The sequence below is a fragment of the Giardia intestinalis genome, chromosome 5 (assembly GCF_000002435.2).
Source record: "Giardia intestinalis strain WB C6 chromosome 5, whole genome shotgun sequence".
Lineage (NCBI taxonomy): Eukaryota > Fornicata > Diplomonadida > Hexamitidae > Giardia > Giardia duodenalis.
In genome coordinates, this window is record NC_051860.1 from 1,350,650 (window position 1) to 1,373,474 (window position 22,825).

A 22,825-nucleotide genomic window follows, 5' to 3' on the forward strand; every position below is an offset into this window, starting at 1 on the left:
CGTGGCCACTCATTCCTGGACTTCTGCGCAAGGCTGCTGAGCAGATGTAATAGGAGATGCGTTTACTACCTAAGTCACGCCTTGCCCCGGCACACGAACCACCAGCAGAGGAAGCCGACGAGGCCTCCGACGACGACGATGACTGCGACGGAGATGCCCGCGATGGCGCCTGTGCTGAGGCCGCTCTTGTTGACGCTTCCGCCGGTGTTATCGCCGTCTGTTTTGATATAGCAGGTGACAGGGCCACCAGCGTTACCAGCTGGAGGAGCGCAGCTTACGCAATTAGCGACACCAGTGATTTGGTTGTTATTTCCACTACTAGCTGTACATTTGAAGCATTTATCACCGGCACCTTTGTAGTATCCAGGAAGGCATTCAGTGCAGGCATTAGAATCATTGCATTTTGCACAGCCTTCAGAGCACTCCGGACACTTCTCTTGTACAGGTGCCCGGTTATTTGCAGCACACATAGTACACTTTCCATTATTAGCTGTCGTGCAGACAGCCTTCCCGGGCAGCTTCGCCACACCATAGCACCCGCCCGACATGAGAGTATACTCTCCTGCACATTTGGTGCACTTCCCGCCTGCCGCCGTACATACGCTCGCGTCTCTCCCAGTTTTCACTGCTGTACAGATCCCGTCGATCGGGGCGTACCCGTCCTTGCACTGAGCACAGTACTTCGCGCCCCCCACGTTAGCCGTGCACTGCCCGTCTGCACAGTTGGTAATGAACGCACCAGTGCACTCCTTGACGCATGTTCCGGCTGTGCCAGATCCATACAGGAGAGAGTACCCGGGATAGCAGGCCGTGCAGGAAGCAGCGTCCGCATTGCCGTTGCATTCTGCACACGTAGCATGGCAGGAAGCACAGACACTGACTCCGTTAATATTATCGGCATATGTCCCTGCAGGACACTGTTCTAAACATGCATTGCCCGAAGGAGTAAGCCGCTTGTCTGTACACTCAGAGCACACAACTGTCGATTCTGTTTCTCCAGAGAGCGTTTTGAGGGCACACTTTTTGCAGCCTGTGATGCCGTGTGTCGCGTCGCTGCATGAGAGGCACATCTTCTTTGAGCCAGTAGAGTCCGCGACCTCCTTGGTGAAGTGCGTCGTATCAGATGTACAGGCAGAGGCCGATACGCACACCCCTGAGTGGGCATCAGTATCCGTCACCTTCAGATAGTTGTCTCCGCTGCAGCTAAGGCACTTATCGTCTTCACTCGTATTAGCACCGCTGACGCAATCCTTGCAACTGGAGTGGCACCCCGGCGTGGCGGCGGGGCATTTCCCGTTCTCTGGTGGTGCGCCGGTACTGCATCTAGCGCAGACATCACTCTGATCACATCGTTCACAGTTAGAGTCGGGGCAAGCGAAGCACTGCGTACCTGCAGTATTAGGCTTTTGTCCTGCATCGCACTTCTTGCACTCCTTGGCGTTCGGATCGGTGGTGTCGTCGGCGTAGTAGCCTCCGTCCCTCGTGCAGTCCTCCTTGCTGACGCACGTCCCTGTTTGGTCGCCCGGATTCGTCTTCTTCAGGTAGGGCGTGGCGCCGCCTGCCTCGCACTTCGTACAAGCCGTCGCTAAACCGCTAGAACACGCCGCGCACGTAGCATCGCACTTCTTGCACTCCTTGGCGTTCGGATCGGTGGTGTCGTCGGCGTAGTAGCCTCCGTCCCTCGTGCAGTCCTCCTTGCTGACGCACGTCCCTGTTTGGTCGCCCGGATTCGTCTTCTTCAGGTAGGGCGTGGCGCCGCCTGCCTCGCACTTCGTACAAGCCGTCGCTAAACCGCTAGAACACGCCGCGCACGTAGCATCGCACTTCTTGCACTCCTTGGCGTTCGGATCGGTGGTGTCGTCGGCGTAGTAGCCTCCGTCCCTCGTGCAGTCCTCCTTGCTGACGCACGTCCCTGTTTGGTCGCCCGGATTCGTCTTCTTCAGGTAGGGCGTGGCGCCGCCTGCCTCGCACTTCGTACAAGCCGTCGCTAAACCGCTAGAACACGCCGCGCACGTAGCATCGCACTTCTTGCACTCCTTGGCGTTCGGATCGGTGGTGTCGTCGGCGTAGTAGCCTCCGTCCCTCGTGCAGTCCTCCTTGCTGACGCACGTCCCTGTTTGGTCGCCCGGATTCGTCTTCTTCAGGTAGGGCGTGTTGCCGTTTGCGTCGCATTTGGTGCATCCTTGTCCAGTTGAGTCACATTCAGCACAACCATCGATCGATGGACTGCATGCATCAGCCAATGCAACTGCAAAAATCAAACCAATTCCTACCAACATTGAGGCCAGAAGCTGACACAGCACCGCTCTGGTTTGCATTAAGAGGCGCACGGAACCCTGCTTCATGTCACGGAATTCAGTGGAACACAGCGACCAACGGAAGCGAGATCGCATCCTCGAGCCGCACCGGAGACCCGTTGATGCAGCATCCGCCCCCAGCAAGCACGACTGAGGAAGCCCAGCGCTGGCTTTCCTTGCTGTGGGAAGGCATAAGTGTATACATAGATAATGAGTGCATCCATTGCTACATTAACCCAGCTGGCGCTTGTAGCCCTTGACACCCGTAGCCACCGTGTCCTGCACCTGACTACTGCCCGAGTGACCATCGTGGGGGACACAGCGATCGTAATGCTCGTGGAGCGGCACGGGGCCGGCTCTAGGATCACCCCGCCATCCAGGCAAATGCGTACCATGAAAGGCCTCTTGTTGCCACCGTCCGAGGCTCACAGGATTGCAGGGCTCAGGCAGCCTCTGTCCCATGAGTGAGACTGGCCTCGCCCGGCGCCTCCAGCACTCTGCCAATAGCTGGCAGACAAGCGTGCACAATGGACTTAGATGGAGTGGATAAGGGACAGCAACGCAAGACGACCAAGTAGGCGTTGACAGTACAAACACTGCCAGCCCTCGGTCAGAGAGCAGGCGTCTGGGAAAGGTGAGGGTTGCTTGTTACTCTACACCTTAACGGCCAGGCTCAACAGTAGTCACTGTTTGAGAGCTCTATTTGAAGGCACTGTAAGTGGGGTTCTTTGCCCTCCTGGATGTTGATCCCAGGAACGTGTTGCCTGATTGTTTGTCTCTGCATCGGAGTCGTTGCTAACGGCCGTCCTGGTGCAGCAAGGGGCCCATACAAGAACCATGTGCCGGGCACTACTCAAGAACAGAACAGATATCGTTGCTACTCATAGGCTTAGACCGATTTTCCGAAGCGGCAGATGTTAAGGGCAAGGACGGGGCCTGTTTCCGAGTCCCTAATTCGAGAGTTTGTGTGAGGACCACAGCACTCTGTTAGACCTTCCTGGAAGAGGACATCCACACATATCCTTGACTCCAATCCACGTCAAAGAACGCCCAGCGGCTGCCATAGCAGTTGGGCAATGCCATCACTCCTTGCTCAGAGCTACCCATCGTTGGTGATAAGCAGCTAGCGACAGGGAAAAGCTTCTTTAGACTTCTGATTGCGCCTCAACGTTTTCAAGCCCCCCTATCGTTTTGCTGAGCCCAGGCTTCGCTGGTCTGGTGTGCTTGTATCCGTTCCAAAGCATGCTTGAAGTGGCGGCCAAGTGCTAGGCTTCATGTAGCTACCTCAGGCCACAGTGCTCGTGCGCAATAAGCAGAGTCTCCGGTCCACTGGCCACTACTCTTGCTACTCGTAAGCCTGCTCAGTGAGTGGCTATGGCAGGATCCTCCGCAAATGCGTATCTTTTGATACTTATTTCCACATGCACAGAGAAAGGTGTAGTGTAACTAGTCAAGGCATCTGCTGCTCAGCGTCCTCGCCGTGAGGGTCTACTGCATACCCCTTCAGCAGATGCTGATTAATGTGCCAGATACAACTACATCCTCAGACTGTCAGCTGTGCACGTGGTAGCTTCAGGCCATCCTCTAGCACTGTTCCAATGCCGCAGAATCTGGATGGGACATCCCGACTACAAGCGCAGCGCAAGGCTAGCGCATTATGTCCAGCACTCTCCTACACCGCAGTTGGCTCCAGCGGCTATTGCCCTGGACTTACGTTTGGAGATAGGATGATCTGTACCCATCAGTGTGGATGAGCCATTGTCAGCCATTGTAGAAACGCTCAGAGTCAACGTAGGCAACATATTGATAGGCCGTAATGGATTGCTGGGCAGTCGTGGTACCCGGCAGCGCACTTTATGGAGCTGTGGCAAGTGAATACGCTGACTTCCGATTCACCCATCTATTAGGGTCCAGACACTTCAAATGGATATGCGGTATATGCTAGCCACGGTTCAGACTGCCAGCTGCATGGATCCTGTGACTGGCCATTAGACATCTTTAATGTGGTTGTAACACAGTGAAGTGGTACTATATACGTTTGCTGGCGATCATCCGCTATGCACAAATGTACCCGTCGGAGGCCAGTGTATCGGTCACTTTCTGCTGCGAAGGGAATGCTTAGCCGCTAGCACAGCCGATTCTCTACACCCTACTGATGGCTGTTTTGCGTATATCAGGCTTGGTATCCGCAAGCAGAGTATCCAGTTAGCAACAGACCAGGGTTATGTTCATCGGAGCAGATGATCAAGCGCCAGAGCTGGATTGTCAAGTCCCAGAAGGTGCCACCTCTTCTGGAACGCCCCTACAAAAGCAAGAACCCGACAGCGGAGTTGTGAGGAACTCGAAGTAGAGCTAGGTGAGAGTCTTAAAAGTCCATAGTGGTGGGGCTGACCGAGGCTTATAGGAACTAGTGATGAGCAGGTTCACAAAGATAGCCACTTAAGTTCAAGGTCTTCTAACGTTTCAATCTTTTCTGCATCTGTTTATATATTAGTAAAGAGGGTAAGAAGGAGTGTGCTCACCACCTACAGTACTTGGCTAGCTATACCTCCTAGAATTAGTATTATAGTGAGGTCTAGTGGATCCTTTATCTGCACTATCACTGTAAAATGGAGTACATGTTTGAATTCATGAATCAAAATTTCTGATCCCTTGATCTAGTAGATGCACTTATTAGCTGCATATCAAGATAACCAAAGTCCGGTAGAGAGGACTATTATACTCACCGTTATAACCTTACTCAATTTCAAAATTTGGCAGGACTCCTTAATTTCCTTGTTGACACAAAGCCCATAAACTCAATTAAAGAGAATATGTCAACAGAAAGGCACACAGAGGCAGCTCTTGCAAAGTGGTTTCAGTCCATAGTTGTCCAAGATTATGAGTATATTCTTGCCAATCTTCGTATGGCCAAATCGTGCAATAGCGAAGGTCATACCGCGCTTCACCTTGCCGTTCGCGCAAATGATTTGCAAATGGTACATATATTAACCCCACACGAAGCTGGATGCTTGAACAATGAGGGCAGCACGGCCCTATTGATAGCTGCTTCCTTGAACTATTCAGGCATATGCAAAGCCCTAATTCCTTATGAGAAAGCCATATGCACGCCTGATGGTAGAAATGCCCTCATGGTTGCCGCAGAGTGTGGTTCTGTTGACGCATTAAGGGCATTACTTAGTGCATACCAAATCGCCAGGGACCCCTCTGGTACGTCTGAGCTAGATTATGCGGTCCTGTCCGGTAGTGTTGATTGTGTTGGTTTACTTTTGCAAAGCTATGGATACTCTCCGGATGATCTCAAGATTGCACTCCACCTCGCGCGAAAGCGACAGTCCCGGGAAATAATAAGTGTGTTGGAGCATGCTTGTGTCAACCGTATGGCATGCTCTACTAAGACTTCCAGCCACATGCACGCCGCCCCTGCCCTTTCAAAGCGCCCGTCTAGCGCAAAGCTCATCAACACAGCCACCGCAGCAGCTGTTGCCACTGTTGCCACCTCAACTGCAAGTCGGAATCTCATTTCTTTTGCGTCTGAAATCAATAAAATAGCAACGTCACCCAAGCCATCTCTATCGAGAGTGCCAAGTGCACGACTGAGGCGCAGCTCTGAAGTTTTCAATCTCCATGAGTACGACAATAACATAAACGATAACATTACACAATTGAGACAAGACGTACTCACTGCAACTGTCAGAACAAATGAAATACTTGAACTAGCAGATTGTGCACTCGATAAACCGTGTGTGGATATTCATTACAACGAGAAAGACACTAAACCGCTTGAGCAACAACAGTCTACACGTAAATCCCACTCTGGAGGCTATCTTCTGAGCCAGTCTTCTTCCCAGACCCTTGCTAGAATTCTTAATTTAGAAAGAAAGGGGCTAGCGTCATCATATTTGCAATCACAGGATTCAAGGCAGTCACTAAATGTGTCGCAAGAGGAGGCAATCAAACAGGAGCTAGATAGATTAACTGCGCGGCGGACACGGCTTACACGATCCTTGAAGGAGACGTGCGAGTATAATAAGTATTTTGCAGGCTCGACTAGTACCTTAGAACAAAAGTCTGATCAGACAATAAGGTCTTTAGAACATGAGCTCTTTGTTATTGATGAACGAATCAAAGAATTAGTGCGAGATTTGGATAGGATAAGCATACAAACAGTAGAAGGCGCTATTTCACCCATTCCACAACATACTGATAAACCTGCATGTTTACCCTTACCACAGGCAGACTCTCCATTTGGTTCCGCTGCACATCAAGAACAGAGGAATGAACAGGATCTATTGAAAGAGAGTTTAACCATTGATGATATTAGGACAACAGGGAGACCAAAGAGTGCACGACTACAAAAGAACTTGAAAGAGCTTCGTGATAGCTGTGCTTCAGTGAAGGGAACAATACAGGCGAGTGAGATTCTTAGTACCATTGAGCGCGTCGCCAGTAAGATCTATGGTATAGAAACTAATAGCAGCGTAGGCGTACACCTACAGGCATCCATCTCTCGCTCACAAGCAGCCTTAGCCCAAACTGCCGGGATAAGTGAGCAAATCCAGTGCTTGAAGCGTAAGGCAGAGGTTGAGGCATCTATGAAGAACTTGGAGACTAATTATGCAGGTATCCTCCAACAGTCACGCTACACACAAGATGCAGAAGGGGCTGGGCGACTATTAAGCTCACAGTACACCAAACTATCAGCTGAAAAAGCAGAGCTGATAAGAAACACTCATACAGATGATCGACCTGTCAGTAAGATTTTCAAGGAAAAGGTTATTTCCCCTGAGAGGCGCCATGAGCTCCTTCATAGGACGCTTAGCGAGAGACGAGATCAATGTCTTCTTTCAGATCCTAGTAAGACGCCGCTGATGCAGTCTGTGCTTAGAAAGAGTATCACAGACTGCAAGAGTAACCTGCAAGATGCAGGAAAAGCCGACGGGGATCGTTGCACTGCGTTGATGTTGGCTGCCACAAATGGCTTCTCTGCTGCAGTCCAACTTTTAGTACCCTTTGAGCAGCGCATGCAAGATAAGTATGGCCAAACGGCTCTTATGAAGGCTGCAATTGCAAACAGTCCAGAGGTCGCCCTTATCTTAAGGGAGCACGAGGCAGGAATAAAAGATCATGAGGGTCATACAGCATTGTACTATGCTCTTCTAAGTCGTAATATGGTTGTCGCAGAAATTTTAAAGGAGTATGAAGGAACATACTCTGCATTTGGATCTCAGACCACTGCTAACAAAACAGAGCTAATGACTGCCGCGGAAAAGAACGATCTCGTGCGTGTTTATTCGTTGCTACCAGCTCAAGGAAGAATGCAGGACTCCAATGGGAAGACGGCTCTTATGTATGCCGTTGAAGCAAATGCACTGCCATGCATTCGTCTGCTAGCAGCTAAAGAGTCTGGACTAAGAACAACCGCTTCTCACCCGGAAGGCCCAGATTTTACGGCCCTGATGTTGGCAGTTAAATCCGGAAATATTGAAGCAGCAGAGATCCTCTTTCCACACGAGAAGCAGATTCGCAGAGCACATGGTCCGAGCATAGAAGCTTATGCACAAACAGATGCGATGAAAGATCTTGTTGCACGCTATCAGAATGAGCCTTAACACGGACTGCTCTACTTCTTCTACAAACCAGTTAATCCTAAAGTAAAATATGGATGATCTGTTTGATTTTCAAAACGGCTTCTCCTTTGGGAGCCTCGATGGCTTGGGTGGTTCTGCAGGCAACGGTGGAGACGAGAAGAATGGAGATAAAGCTCCAGATTCCATTGATGAGTATAATTTAGACAATTTTAACATCGACAACTTTTTGGAAGATACTCCAGGTTCAGTACCTGCTAAGGAAGAGGCTCAGAAGAAATCACAGCCGGTGATAAAAGCACAGGAAAAAGACCCATTTGCTGGGGCTAGCGATCTGTTTGATTTTGGGTCGGACGAAAAACCAGCCTCAACACAGAAGGACACCCAGCAGACAGCCTCTTTCGGGGCAGGAAAAGAAGATGATATCGTGTGGGGAGATTTTTATCAAGAAGATAGTCCTCGTAAATCCCCCGGTATCACGCAAGTAGAGCCAAGAAAGGATTCTCCTGTCAAAAACGGGACAGGGAAGGTAACTGTTTCTAATTCTGCACACTTACCTTCCACTGCTGAGCAGCATAATGGTACATCTATTGATAAATTCGATGACGATTTTGGAGACGACTTTGGAAATGATTTTGAACCGAATGCTCTAACTGTGCCAGAAGCCAATCATTTATCGACTGACGTCTCTGAGCCGCGTGCTATAACTCCCAATCCAGAGCCAGAGCAGCTGAGTTCTTCTATGCATAGTCCCCCAAAGGAAACATTAAAGCAACTTCCACAAGCACACACTGATGCAGTGACAGATGCGTGGCCTAAAACTGTAAGGAGTACTGGGAGCGTCATTGGAAAGGTCACAGGTTCTCAGTTCGTTAAGGCGCGGCAGCCCTCTCTTCCCTTCTATGAGGACACTTCTGATGAGGCTGTCCCGGTAAAGAACCCCGAAAATCCATTTACAGTTGCACAAAAGCCAATCTATTACTCTCCGCCTAAATCAGAGCTAACGACGACTACAGACGAGACCAGTGCATTGACAACAGATGCATCTAGCCATATACAAGCACCGGCAACAACTCACGTTACTGCCATTCCAGCGTCTAAGCAAGCCCCTTTACCTCCTCGATCCAGAAGTACGTCTCCAACTCACTCCGACACCTTAAAGCGACTTCAAGACCAAATGAACGTTATCCTGCACGAGCTTAAGGGTCTCACTGTTGGCCCGGATATGACCCAGCTCACATCTGCTCTGACTTCTGAAATTATAAAGCATCTACCGAAGGAGACACAACAGGGACATTCCAACAGTTTGCAGGCATCGGATATTCAATCACTGATTCAAAATGCACTTGATCAGACCAAAGAATCTGCATCAAGCCTTGTAGACCCGACTCCAGCACTTCACGGAATAGAACATAACATGCGCCGTTTGGAGGAGTCCATCGCAACTAAGCTTCAAAGCAAGTTTGCAGATGATTCTTGTAAGGAGGGTAAGATACTTGATACAATTAAACGATTGGAGCTTCAAATGAGTGGGATACAATCAGAAGTTTCCTCATTGGCTGTTAAGGCACAGCATTATAAGCAGGTGCACGTGAATGATCCGAATGTCCTGGCCCTAAATGCAGCAATCAACCTCGCCGAGGAGCGTGCGAAGCGCGCAGAAGATAGGTACAATGAGTCTATTCAAAAAGTCAGCGACCTTACAGCAGAAGCCAAAAGAGCTATGGAAGAAGCAGAAAGGGCAAAGATAGAAGCCAACACTGCGTTAACATCAGCTAACCTTAGGGAGGCGAAAGCGAGAGATCTTGAAGAGGAGCTGAATAGACTTATGGAATCACTACACACCAGGGAGCGCAATATTATTGCCAGAGAGAGTGAGCTCAGAAAGAAGGAGGCCAATCTTCGTGAGCGTAATATTCAGCTGGAGACAGAGATGCTCAAGTTAACTACTCAGAAAGCAGAGCTGGAGGAACTTAAGGCAAAAGCAGATGCGTCCCGTCAGCTATCTATTTTAGAAAGGAACCAGTTGATTAAAGAGCAGGAAGAGCTTATTAATAACAACATACTTCCAAATCCGGCACCAGTCCCCTTATACACAGACCTTCCATATAGACAATACCCCTCTGTTACCACATCACCTCATAATGGTGGCAATGCCTTATCCATGTCTGCAATCGCAGCAGAGCCTCAAAAGCGTAGTAAAAGTGCAGCAAGAGAGGACCTTGAACGTGCAGTCAGCAAAGCCGATAAGGCGCTTAAGACTTCTCGCATACTGAGCACCTCTCAGATGCTTGGAAATCAAAAAGCAGAACCTTTTCTTGTTGATACAACTGCACATTCCTCGTTAGCTGCCTTAGAATACGATCTTCGCTCCACAGACCCCAAGCGAGAGGCGTTGCGTGTGGCCCGGAAATTTTTACAGGAAAAGGCACTAGCCAAGAGCATGACAGATACCCGGCCACCGAAGCCTCAGCCTCTGGTTGATACAGCTTCTTTGGCACAGAGCCTGAGCCTTAACAGTAGCAACGGAGCTATGAACTTAACAGCAATGCCTACTCGACCACACGCACCTCCCTATGTCATTTCTTCTGGCTCAGAGAAGAGCAACTCTATGGCCAGCTCGCTTCCAAGCAGCCGTACATCATATGTCGAACCCCCCATATTTTCTGCAGCCACTGCGACTGCATCAATGAGTCAATACCCCTCACAGTTCTCGACACAGCGACCTTCGCTTCCATATTCTAGCAGGCCAACATCCCGGACAAGCGATAACATAGTGGCGCAAATCGCTGCAATTAATCGACCGTTTACACCAATTACGTTCGATCAATCGCAGTACACACCGGCAGAGGTTATCCGAAAAGCATCTTTGGCTACCGTTACCCCAATAGTAGAGGCTCAGAATAGCTTTGCCACACGAACCACAAGCAAGCCCAGTAGCTTTGATATTTCTTCAGGGAGTGCTCCACTTGGGCCCTTGACATCAGAAACGTCTAAGTCTACCGACATTCCCGTTATGACGGCAGTTTCACAACTTATTCATCGCCAACCCTCAGCTCAACCCCCTTCTAACTCTACGTCAACTGAGATTGCTGTTCTCTACGATCAGTCATCTGTTCCAATAGCCACAACTAAAGGAGAAAATCTGGATGTACGGGAGTCCGCATCTATTGTCACAGCAGTTCAAAACTTGCCGTCTGCCTCCACCAGCGCAGTAGATCCAGAAGCGTCTAGCTCTCGTAGTGGTAATGAGACAAGCACTCATTTTGGAACACAGCAGCAAAAGCAGCCTGATCACGCAATGGGCTCAACTGCTGTTCAGCTCCAGCCGCCAACTCAAGACTTGGCCACAGAACCGTCTATGAGTGCGTCCGCTCCAATCCCCTACCCGACAAATCGAGAAAACCCAATGCTTGCCGTTCAGTCTTCGAAGAGCGACCCGTCAACCTCGGGAAGCATATCTGCAGTGACGACATACAAGAAACAATCAGCAGGAGAGCAGGAAGTTGGCCACCCAGAGCTGAATTTCAGTTATCCCTACCAAGCACAGGTGGAGCCATATGCATTTCTGCCTCAGGTATCTGCATCTCAACCAGGGCTTCTAGATGCGCTGTCAGAATCAAATCAAAACCGCTATTCAACCTCCAGGTTTACTGCCCAGAACGAGTTCTATGAGTTCAGTCCCCAGATAAGTACCAGTGACTTGGGCTATCCAGCACATAATCCCTTTGCAGACATTAAATATGACCTCGGCCTGTCAAACTTCAACAGCAACGAGCATTCTACAAGCCCAATGTTTCCATTCTAGCCAACCCAGTGATGATTGCTGCCGTATTCATCCAAGCCTATAGAATTAAGGTAGTGTGCCCGAAATGGCAACCAATTAACCTCCGCGCAGAGAAGACAAAACAGCTACAATTCCAGGCCTTCCACATCATCACGTCTTTCTGCCCTTCCATCTTCATTGCGCTTTTCCGTTTTTTTATTCTGCTCATCAATTTCCCTGCTGATCTCGTCGTCAACTTTTCTAACAATCGACTCCACTTTTTCTTTGATCTCGTCAACAGAGTCTAGCGACGTGATGACGTGCTCTGTCCTTTTCTGGGTAGCGTACTTTTCGTCTATATGCTCAATTATTTTGTTCATATACACTTCCTCTGTGTCTTTCTCATATAGTGTGATGGAAACAGTTGCCTTTCCAAACCTACCACCACGTCCAATGCGATGAGTGTAAAGGGTAGGGTCTGCCACTTCATCCCCGTTATTGACCCACTTGACAGGTGGGTTATAGTTGACCACCAGCCTTATAGTAGCGACATCTATTCCTCGAGCCAAGCCATCGGTAGTGATCAAGCAATTGGTTTCGCGCTTTCTGAACTTTTCAAATTCTGCCATCTTTGCTTCCTTGCTCATGTCTGAGTGGTATCTAGAGCAACTATAGCCAGCGTTTTTCATCACTCGGTAGCACTCATCAACAAATTTGCGTGTTTTGCAAAAGATAATGGATTGCGCACCTTTTTTATAGATTTCCAAGTTAATTACTTTGTCCAGGGCAACAGTCTTATCTGCCTCGGTACAACAGAGAGAAAACTGGACAGAATTTCCTAGGTATATGTTCACGCGCTCCACAAAATACGGGTTGTCAACATCTAGCCACTCCTTAACCATCGTATCAACGACCTCACTAGGCATAGTAGCTGAGTAGAGATATCGCCTGGTCTTCTTTGGAGCAATCTCAATAAACTTCGATATCTCATGCTTGTTTTCAATGAAGTAATCGGCCTCATCAATAATTATTGTATTAATTGCGGTACAGTCAAAGGTTGCCCGTTCTGCTATTCGTGTCTTCCCTTTCACTACTATCTTTCCGCTGAAATTATTTAAAAGAGAGTGAATTGTCCCGATAACGATATGTGCAGTGGGATTCAATTCGCCTTCATTCAGTTCGTCTTTAGCAAAACAAAGGCTGACACGGATATTCGACCCCTTGGCAAGATTCTCAGCGACTCCATATATTTGACGACACAAAATTTTCGTGGGAGCAATTATGACGGCCTGTGGAAGACTTTTATCTGGTGTGATATGCGACATGGCAACGGTGAGAAACGATATCGTCTTCCCGGTGCCAGTGGGGGCCTCAAGGAGCCCGGAGCGCTTACGATCGCACAGGATTGGCTTGATAGCGGCCACCTGTGTCTTAGTGGGCATATGAAAGCCAGATGCGTGCAGTAACTCCATAATAGACTCTGGCACAGACAGCTTCTCCCAACTCATAGTGTCATCGAACAAGTCAATCTTATCATCAACAGGCAGAAGTGCTGTGTCCTCCTGTTTGTCAGCCATTTTTTAATGTTCACGCGTGTTTCTATTTTTTATTAAATATTTATCTCTGCAGAAAATCTTGGCATTTAAGACTTCAGGGCTGTTGAATTTTAGGACCACGGGATAGGCATTGAGGTTTTGTGCTACTGAACCTCCAATCAAGATTCGCGCCCCTTTGATTTGAGTCGTATCTTCTATGCAAGGACGTTGCGCTGCATCTGCTCACAAATCTAGCTCTAGTAGGGCAAAAACCACGGAGCCTACTGCACTCATGTATGCTGTCAGAGAGGGCCGCATTGACACCGTTCGTTTTCTAGCAGAAAAGGAGAGCGGGTATCTTGATGAGAAAGGAGACACTGCACTCATTATAGCCGCTTGTTCAGGGAACTATGATGCTGTTTCCATCTTAGCACCATTGGAGGCAGGAATCCGTGGCTCGGGTAGACAGACAGCCCTCATGCATCTGTCGTCTCTGGGGTGCCCTCCCCATTTGCTTAAGCTACTTATTCATGTAGAAGCAGGTCTTACAGATAACATGGGATGGACAGCGCTTATGTTTGCTGCACTATGGGGCCACGTGGAAACGATTTCATGCCTAGCTGATCTTGAAGCCGGCATGCAGGACCAAGATGGGATGACGGCTCTTATGCACGCAACCTCGAAGAGGAGACATGCTGCTGTCGAATATCTGCTAACACACTGCAAGGAAAAGGAGGTGGGCCGACAGAATAGCTTGGGGAGAACTGCACTCATGATTGCCGCTACACTGGAAGGTCCAGAAAGCTACACAATTGTACAAGCGTTAGCTCCACAGGAAGCAAGAATGAAAGATCAAAATGGGATGACTGCATTGATGTTGGCAATAAGGTGCAACATCGAGAGTAACACTGAGATCTTAGTGTATCTTGCTCAGTTAGAGGCCGGAATCCAAGACAAGGACGGGATGACTGCGCTTATGCACGCTTGCTTGCGTGGAAATGGCACAGCTCTTGAGGTGTTAGCAAGGAGTGAGATAGGAATCTTGGATAGGCGTGGGTACTGTGCTCTAAACTACTGCATAGAAAATTACAAGGTCACGTTCTACCCCTATCTCGTCTCAGAACTAGATGTAATCTCCAGGCTTAACCCCTACAAACAGCTATTCAGCAGAAGGACGCTGTTGATTGACCTTGTCTTTCTTAGCTCACACTACAAGATTGCAAACCTGATAAAACGTTGGCTACATGTCATTGTCGTAAAGCTTAGTGATGTGGTCCATTTCGATACGACCGTTGAGCCTGCTATACTGGACTTCTCCATCTATGCGTTGATCGAGCTCTTGCTCAACTATTACATAGATAGCGCACCCATTACCATTAACGACCTTTTGCGTAGCTATGATGAGCTGTTAGATACCGTCCTAGAGGCACACTTACACACCGTATGTAGCGTTTGCCTAGATTGTTTTGCGTCAGTCATCCATCTTCCATGCCGGCACATGGCCATGTGCAGCAAGTGCCACGAGCAAAATGAACAGTTGAGAGGCAAATGTGTAATTTGCAAGTCGATTGTTAAAGATTCTATTGTTCTCTCTCTGCATAGATGTGAATAACCATTTTATGTATTGCAGGTCAAACGAGTAACGTGCGTGTTGGGGCTGTCTTGCTGCAAAATTAAAAATGTTTCCTCTGTTGCCACGCTATGTGCGGGGATCACAGAACGTCACACAGGGTATATCCATGCTCTATGTGCTTAAAGACTCCAAGAAAAAGAGTGCCATGGGATCCGTGTCTACTGTGCAACTGACTCCATCCAAGCGCGGAAAGAATATGATTGCCGTCTCCACTGTCAATGACAAAGAGTGGCACGGTAGACTTAACGAGTTCAACTATTACACCTACAATACATACCTCAAGTCCGAGGTGGATGCTCAGATTGCAGGGGTTGTCACTGAGACTTGTAGGTACGGCCTCCCTTTTACTTTCTTCACTCCCTTGATAGTCTGCAACAATGAGATCTCCAATCTGATTGTGCCATACGAACAATATTTCAAAGACCTTATATCAGAGGTAAAGTCTGTGACCTTCACAGCTCTTGGGCTTAAGAACGGAGGCATTGTAGATATAGGTAAGCACATTACCGACAAAAATCCATCAAAGCAACCAGTCCCCGTGTCCCTAACGTTCAATTTGGCCGGAGAGATCGATTTTTCTCCCAAGCTGTATCTAACGGAATTTAGGGAATTGCACAAGACTCGTAGCAAGTGCACCTCTTACACGGAGAGGATGTCTGCCCTCAAAAACTATATCATAAAGACTGACGATCTTACTTGTGTTATTCTGACTTACACGAGCTGGGTTGACAACGCATCGCATATCTACCCAGAGGGGCGCTGCGAGATGGTTCATACCTTTGTTGTCCCCATATTTAGGGACGAAGATAAGTTTTGGAAAGAAAATTTCCGAACGACTTATAATCCATACGATCTTGACTCTGTGCAAAAGAAGTTTGATTTGGAGTCTCCCGCTATAGCGGAGAAAGTTTTCATGGCGCAGTATGTCCACTCGGGGAAAGGATACTTCAATGACGACTCTCAAAGGTTTATGCCCAAAACGTCTGGCAAGGAGAAGCCAGCGAAGGTTCCCAAAGCCACTCCAAGAAGCTCAGCTCAACCTTCTGACGGTCATGGTGAGTATTCCAAGCTCACAGCCTTCCAAGCCGACTACAATTCTCTTCTTTACGCCCCTGAAAATGTTCTGACCAGCGACCACTTTAAGCCGAGCACTGCTGCAGAGTATGTGCTGTTCTCGACTCCATGCGCATCAGTGAAGGTCCTTTACAAGTATCTCTACCTTCGTGAAGCCCTCACAGCCGCTATTATGATACTTCCAGAACGCTTTCAATGCTCCCCAGGTACCGTTTTGGCAGCCATTTCCTTTGTGGGACATGTGCAGTACACCAAATGCCTCAATCATCGTGGGTACAACACTATGGACTTGGTCGGTGGGCAACGTGCTATGTTTATGGCCCACCATTTGAAGGTCGACCCTAACTTCTTGTTCACTGCTGACAACTCTTCGCGTGCAGAGACCTTTGAGCTTGTTACAGAAAGTGGTGGATCCCTCGTAGTCAAGTTGGAGCGTTTCGATAACTGTACTCTTGTCGATGAAACAGAGGACATCCCTGTTTTTGAGGGAGATGGCACGTTCGTTGAAGATCAAGACGATGATGATAAGGATAGCGTGACTATTGAAGACTCGATAAAGTCTAAGCCACCTGCTAAACCGGTGGTGTATGCGACTGCGGCACCCACCAGTACTGGCTCGAATAATGACCTCATAGTAGCAGATCTGCAAGCACAACTTGATGCAAAAGACAAGCTTATAACTGTTAGCGCAGAGAACATGAAGGCGGTAGAGTTGGAGAACAAGCGTCTCTGTGAAGAAATAGCCGATTTGCAGAAGAAGCTTGGAATCCCTCAAACGTATGAAGGCCGCGACCACGCGGATAATACATTTAGCGAAATGAATCCTGCATCTTTGTCACAGATTACATCGGGTCTAGGAACACAACGTGACGAGCTGCTGAACGACATTGATAAGGAAATCCAGGATCTCATCACCATGTCCAGGCGTAGAGACAATGAGATCACGGCGCTATCTGCTCAGGTGGAGCACGGAGGAGACACAGACTCCTTGGTCAAAGAGTACTTGGATCGCAATAAGGCACTCGAAGAAAAGCTCATCTCTACTGAGCAGGAGCTCGGAAACCAGAAGAAGTCATTAGAGACGGAGCGCGAGGCTAACAAGAAGCTGCAGCGACTTCTTGATGACCTCAAGGCTGGAGACGATAAGGGTAAAGGAGGTGGGAAGTCTGTAGATGAAGCTGCACTTCAGAAGCTCCGCATTCAATACGAAAACCAGATGGTTAACCTTAAGAAGGAGAACCTTGAAAAGGTTCAAGCTCTCCACGTAGAGATACAAAGACTACGCAGCACCCACGAGGCTAAGATGCACGAAGCCAAGAAGCACTATGAGGAGGAGCGCAACAAGGAGCTGCGATCTCTTAAGCGTCGCGCCGAGGAGGACTTCATGGCCAAGCTTACTGAGATCAAACTAAAGATCAAGGAAGCTTTTGCTCGACATTAGTGCTAATAGTTTAGACGCGTACTTGTTAATTTCCTATTATCTAACGCGTACTTTTCGAAATCCTAGTAAATTAGTGAGTCCCCTTTCTGCCTCACAAAAAAGATGAGCCAGCACACGGCACGGGCCTTTTCGGCCACCCTCGCCAGTGACCATGAAGGTATGCCTGGCGTGTCCCTCTTCATGACATATTCAGTTGATAAGTCCACTTTACCGCCATCGATACTAGATAACATCACCGTCCACTCTGACGAAAACAAGGAAACGGAGCTTATTGCCAACTCCACCCGTCTCGCATTTACGCCCACGCTAGGACAATGGCACGGCTCGGAACGGGAACTGAGTACAGCTGCAGAGCTATATTTCACAGAGATAATCCGCACTGTTGTTGCCGGGGTTACGCCCTTAACTATTGTCGTCCCCCTTCTATTTGAAAAGGGTGTAATGGTTAGTTCTTACAATCCTATTTGCAGCCTGCCTCAAGTGTTAAAGGTGACAGAAGCCACCGAGTTCGCATTTTCAGCTGTTTGCTTTATGAGCGGTAAGGCATATGACATGCATGATACTATCTCTACTACCTCTATGGCAACACCTACAGAGTTAAGCGTTTCAGTTGGGCTCACAGGAGAGGTGGTTTACAATCCTGCTCCTAGAAAGATTAGTGCAGCTGTCAAAGATTGTGCATCTGGCACCAATGACTTTCTAACTGAATACTCAAAGATGATGACCTATCTCTTAAGCTACGTGTCACATAACTCTAGCATTTCCGCGATTGCAATCCACGTTCATTTGGACGGACTACCACACATCCTGGTCAAAAGCGTACCATGTAGAATGAATATTTCGTTTATATCCCCTATTTTTAGGTCTGGAGACTCCTTCTGGGAAGAAAATCTATCTACAGACTTTCCTGCCGATGATATTGAAAGAGCATCGAAGCGTTACGACCTCGGAAGCATGAGTGTACTAGACAACCTTGCGTTGGCATGCTATGTTAACTATGGACGCTTGTTTTTTAGCTCTAAATCAGCTCCTGACACTCTTCCAACCTGCGCATATCAGCAATACGCAGCGTGGACGCTTTCACGGATCCCATCTCTGGACTTCCATAGGGACCAAGGTTGTAGCACCTCTGAATCCACTAATACACAGCTCATTACTAGGACTGACCATTCTAATGCAGGTGGTCTTGTCGACCCATGCTCAGATGTGCTAAAAATATGGCAGAATGCAGGCAACAGTGCAGGAAAGTCGAGAGATTATAGCTACAATTCTACCAGATGGAGGCAGATAGATAAGGAGTTCGTCTTGAAGTCTTTTTCCCTACAGGATTACATTTCAACAAAAACACTATCTGCGCTTGCGAAAGTGCTACACGAGCATCTCTTTCTTCGAACCTCTCGTGTCCTTGCGTGGGTTGCTCTGCCATCCGAATTCCTCTTTACCAAGGCCTCTGCCATTGCTATGTTTAGTTTTGTTGCTGGAATCCAGCGAGGATACTGTGTCCAGAGGCCTACGTATTTAACTCGTGAGGCAGAGCTAGCTGATAGAATTCGCTACGTCCTAAACGAACTGCACACCCTTGAAACCATGACAAGGAAGAGCAATCCACTAAATCAGAACTCCGAATCAGACTTTGAATCATGTCCGAGCCGCGCAGTTCTCTACTCAAATATTCCCAATCCAGAGGTCCGTAAATTGCTCGAGCAAAAAGATAACCTTATCGATAAACTAGAAGATTGTATCAAAGCGTTGGAAAGCGACAATGCTCAGCTTCGGCAGGATATTTTGGCGTCCAATAACAACAAGGATCAACCATCCTCGTTCTTTGACTCAATTTTTGTTGAAGATAGCTCCATGTTGGCTCACGAAAAGAACGATCTCGTGAATGATATAGACACAGAGCTAAAGAATCTCATGGAGCAGCATCTGCTCAACAAGCAGCAACTGAACGACCTCCAGAAGTTGGCAGCAGGAGAAGGATCAGCTCAGCTACTAGAGAAACTTCAAGGAGAGGTAAACGCAGCAAACGCCAAGATAAAGCTTCTAGAGACAGAACTACGTAATTCTCAGACAGCACTATACGCCGAGCAGGACTCGTGCTCTCGCCTTAAAAGAGAGACGGAAGACTTGGTGGCCCAACTAGAGCGCGCCGGACGCCTAGCGCTTGTTACCTCGCCGACAAAAAGCACTAGAGTAGGGTCACAGTTACCACCAGTACTTCCACAGATCATTGTACCCTCAGCCGCAAACTACACAGAGGATGACGTCCGGAGTATAAGACAAGAGTATGAAAACAAAATCTACGGTCTTAAAGAGCAACGCCTTATGGATATGGCTGCTCACAGAGCTGAGGTGGATGCTCTCAAGAAAGCGCATGCTGATCAGCTTGAGTCCTTCAGACAAGCCGTGAAGAACAGATATGCAAAAGAAAGGGACAGAGAATATGCCAAGATGAAGAAGCAGCTAGAGAGCGACTATATGCTGAAGCTTAAAGAAATAAAGCTGAAGGTCAAAGAGGCGATGCTTGGAGGTGTGAACATGTGATTTAGTGACTGCCTAGAGTCACTCAATGCTTAGAGTATGCTCTACATAGAATGTCCCAATAGTGACGCGTTCTTCCAATTTCATACTCTTTAATGTGAGAAGCATGTAGTAGGCCTACCTCTTCTGCAGTCAAGTAAATGCTAAGGGCCATATCATATATGTTCGTCTGGTTCAGATGTCTGACGGTCATGCTTTGCATTAGCCATTCCGTTGGTGACTCTGGTAGCACGACAAATCTAGGCCTGAACGAGCCCACAATCTTTTCCGAAAGGCACTGAAAAGTATATTCTATAGTGTTTGCAGAAAGTACAAGGTACGAGGCCTTAGAGTAGAAGTATTTTGAACCATACTTTTCGGTAAGAAAACGGATGGATGGAGAGCTCATTACATGTTGTACCATGCTGGTGGGTATAGAGGGAGGTGTGGACGACTCACTATCAGAGAGGACCAAGGATGGCACAACGATAAGCTCGCTGAAGCAGTGTCGTAACTGAAAAGAGTAAGGCGACGTACTTGCGGCGGAGAGGTCGGACTTGTCGTACCTTCGTGCGTCATCCGTATGGTCAATACTGCACATATATTTTTCTGTTAGAAGCAGAAAGTAGTCATCAATTTCATTTAGCGGAGAATAGGTGTCTTTGCTCTGTGATTTAGACTGTGTAATATGTGTATTAATCTTCGTCTTAGAAGCTAGCTTGTTCCTATTTGCGGATTGGGAGATGGCAAGATTTCGATCTGCAAAGGCCAGCCTCCCCATATTGCTAGACGTTACTTTGGGAATATCATAGGCAATTCGAGCCTTTGACGGGCTCACGATACTTCTGGTAAGGATATTGTGAACTAAGGAAGCAGAATCTGTTGTAAGATTTTCTTTGGAGCTCGTTCTTTTAGATAACCTTGAATCTTTTTCTGTGAACGAAGAACGCATGGCATTATTGGAAATACTAGCTAAATCTAAGTCATTATTTGTGTTGAATCGTGATTGCAAGTCAAGTACAGGCGACGTCCAACGAAATCTGCACTCGCTTATACGTCTAATTCTCGTACGCTGTTCTAACCGGTCGTGTGCATTAAAGAACTTGAAAGCAAGACTACGAGGCGATGCTGCACGAGAAATCATGTTTCCCCGACTATGTGTGCATACTAGTTTGCTTTGCAATGACGGAACGTTATTTATATGCTCGTTAAGAATCATTGTGACCGTTGCAGGATCTGAGTAGTCAATTTTCCTGCTCTCTAGTTCTGAGATTGGTAGACGTAAGCTCAGCTTAAACCGTTCAGTGTTCGATAGTCGTCTGCCGTTCGGATGCATTCCCTTGATGATGAGATCCAAGTCTTCCTGACAATATCGTGGTGCATATACATTAAATTTTACATACTTATCAACGGAATCACTGGATTGATGGGTGCTCGGGACGATACCTAGGAGCTTTTCTGTAATGTCCTCGATCATCTGGTGTTTAGCTGCCATCTGCGAAAAGTCCTTTGTATCTAGAGCGGAAGACAGTTCGGGGCTATCTTTCAATCTCTTCTTGTTAACATAGTCTTTGTACAGAGTAGTCTTCAGCCCATAGTCGTTCGAACTCTTTAGGCGTGTTTTGGATCCATTCTGAGTAGAGGGTCTGGGCATTTGCGGTGGAACTTTTGAGGGGCCAGGCACGCGCATATCTAGATCTCTGACAAGCTTAGTTCGTGCACTCTCATCTAGTACTCTGTTAATATTGTTGATAAGTTTATCTTCCAACACTGTCGCAGTATACTGGAAAATCCCGCCTCCGTATGCCAGAGCAGCAGCAAAGATAGCAAATGCTACTTGTTCTATTGAATCTCCCATGAATAGGGTTTGCCTATTGAGATTGATCTTTCTAGAAGAAAAAAGTTCATTCAGGAGCTCTCTATGCTCCTGTAGCTGCTTATCATCGTCTACATCTTCGAGTCTCTCGTGGCTCACCGACTCGTTACTATGGACGCTACCAGGCGTAGTAGTGGCAGTAGCAGAGTCATCGGCAGAATACTCGCATTGAGAGGGCTCTGAAGATTTGCCAGGAAGCAAGCGTGGCATAAAGATGGGTACACCACTGCGATCCAGAAAGCAAGTGTATGGCAGGATGTGGACGATGGCAGGCGGATCTTCGTCGCGCACAGTGGTGTCAAAGACTCTGCTAGCAGGAGGCGATGTAGAGCGGAGATATTGCAACTGTTGGAGTGTTCGTGGGGGGTCCAAGTTTTCTGTGTCAAAGATGCTATAGTATAACAGTCTATTCTTCTTCCTTTGCTCAATATATTTCTTATGCTTTAGGGCTTCTTGCTTCTCAAGCTTGTTGTCCATTAGTTGATCCTTGAAACGGTGTGTCGCATGATGGAAAAGCTTCCTTATTCCTGGTTCGTCACGCGTTCCAACGTAAACAAGTTGCGTAAACACAAAGGGTTTCTGCTTGTATGCCTTTGTGGCCTTAACGCCAGTGAAGAAGAGCTCCAAATCATGAGGGGAGTAGTACATATAATGATCCGCCCAGATGTTCGCTTCTCTAAAGGTCCCCTTCTTCGAAGGGGCTCCTTGCTCAGTAGGAAGGCCCTGCATAGACCAGTCCTTGCAGTTTCCGGCAAGGAGAGATACAGTACGTATCTGGTGATACTGCAACTGCCACCAAACTCTGTATATGTGCAAGCTCGATGTGGTGTCTTGATAAAGTATTATCGACTGGGTTGAGAGAAGGCCCTGGGAGCCTGTCCACTTGCAAAATTCCGAGACAGGAGGAACGGGTGCTTGGGGGTAGAGATCTGCTGTGCACACAAGGGGACGCGCCGAGGGGATGTGTGCTTGCAGAAAGCTATCCAGGTTTTCGCCCAAACAGTTTGGTTGTGGTTCTGTACAACAAAAAACAGTGACTCGTCTATTAATTACTGCTTCGTAAAGCCATTTAGGGGTAACAAGCAAGGGGTTCAT

General features: G+C 47.9%; 8 protein-coding genes across 8 annotated transcripts; 5 read left to right on the forward strand and 3 right to left on the reverse strand.

The window, feature by feature from the left end:
- Window positions 1-74: 74 nt before the first annotated feature.
- Window positions 75-2,279, reverse strand: GL50803_0037093 (VSP; the record flags this gene model as incomplete). Its single annotated transcript, XM_001709405.2, has 1 exon — window positions 75-2,279. One exon carries the CDS (start codon window positions 2,277-2,279, stop codon window positions 75-77), a length of 2,205 nt encoding a protein of 734 aa, XP_001709457.2.
- Window positions 2,280-5,110: 2,831 nt separating this feature from the next.
- Window positions 5,111-7,909, forward strand: GL50803_0014158 (Ankyrin repeat protein 1; the record flags this gene model as incomplete). The annotated part of the gene is made up of 1 exon (XM_001709400.1): window positions 5,111-7,909. One exon carries the CDS (start codon window positions 5,111-5,113, stop codon window positions 7,907-7,909), a length of 2,799 nt encoding a protein of 932 aa, XP_001709452.1.
- Window positions 7,910-7,958: 49 nt separating this feature from the next.
- Window positions 7,959-11,693, forward strand: GL50803_0016339 (Glucoamylase S1/S2; the record flags this gene model as incomplete). Its single annotated transcript, XM_001709399.1, has 1 exon — window positions 7,959-11,693. One exon carries the CDS (start codon window positions 7,959-7,961, stop codon window positions 11,691-11,693), a length of 3,735 nt encoding a protein of 1,244 aa, XP_001709451.1.
- Window positions 11,694-11,797: 104 nt separating this feature from the next.
- Window positions 11,798-13,228, reverse strand: GL50803_006283 (Helicase; the record flags this gene model as incomplete). Its single annotated transcript, XM_001709398.1, has 1 exon — window positions 11,798-13,228. The coding sequence occupies one exon, from the start codon at window positions 13,226-13,228 to the stop codon at window positions 11,798-11,800; it is 1,431 nt and encodes a 476-aa protein (XP_001709450.1).
- A 175-nt stretch (window positions 13,229-13,403) lies between these two features.
- GL50803_006284 (Ankyrin repeat protein 2) lies at window positions 13,404-14,798 on the forward strand (the record flags this gene model as incomplete). The annotated part of the gene is made up of 1 exon (XM_001709397.1): window positions 13,404-14,798. The coding sequence occupies one exon, from the start codon at window positions 13,404-13,406 to the stop codon at window positions 14,796-14,798; it is 1,395 nt and encodes a 464-aa protein (XP_001709449.1).
- Window positions 14,799-14,865: 67 nt separating this feature from the next.
- On the forward strand, window positions 14,866-17,334 carry GL50803_006377 (uncharacterized protein; the record flags this gene model as incomplete). Its single annotated transcript, XM_001709396.1, has 1 exon — window positions 14,866-17,334. One exon carries the CDS (start codon window positions 14,866-14,868, stop codon window positions 17,332-17,334), a length of 2,469 nt encoding a protein of 822 aa, XP_001709448.1.
- Window positions 17,335-17,436: 102 nt separating this feature from the next.
- Window positions 17,437-19,878, forward strand: GL50803_00113871 (uncharacterized protein; the record flags this gene model as incomplete). Its single annotated transcript, XM_001709395.2, has 1 exon — window positions 17,437-19,878. The coding sequence occupies one exon, from the start codon at window positions 17,437-17,439 to the stop codon at window positions 19,876-19,878; it is 2,442 nt and encodes an 813-aa protein (XP_001709447.1).
- Window positions 19,879-19,900: 22 nt separating this feature from the next.
- On the reverse strand, window positions 19,901-22,825 carry GL50803_006375 (Rhodanese-like domain-containing protein; the record flags this gene model as incomplete). The annotated part of the gene is made up of 1 exon (XM_038046304.1): window positions 19,901-22,825. The coding sequence occupies one exon, from the start codon at window positions 22,823-22,825 to the stop codon at window positions 19,901-19,903; it is 2,925 nt and encodes a 974-aa protein (XP_037902196.1).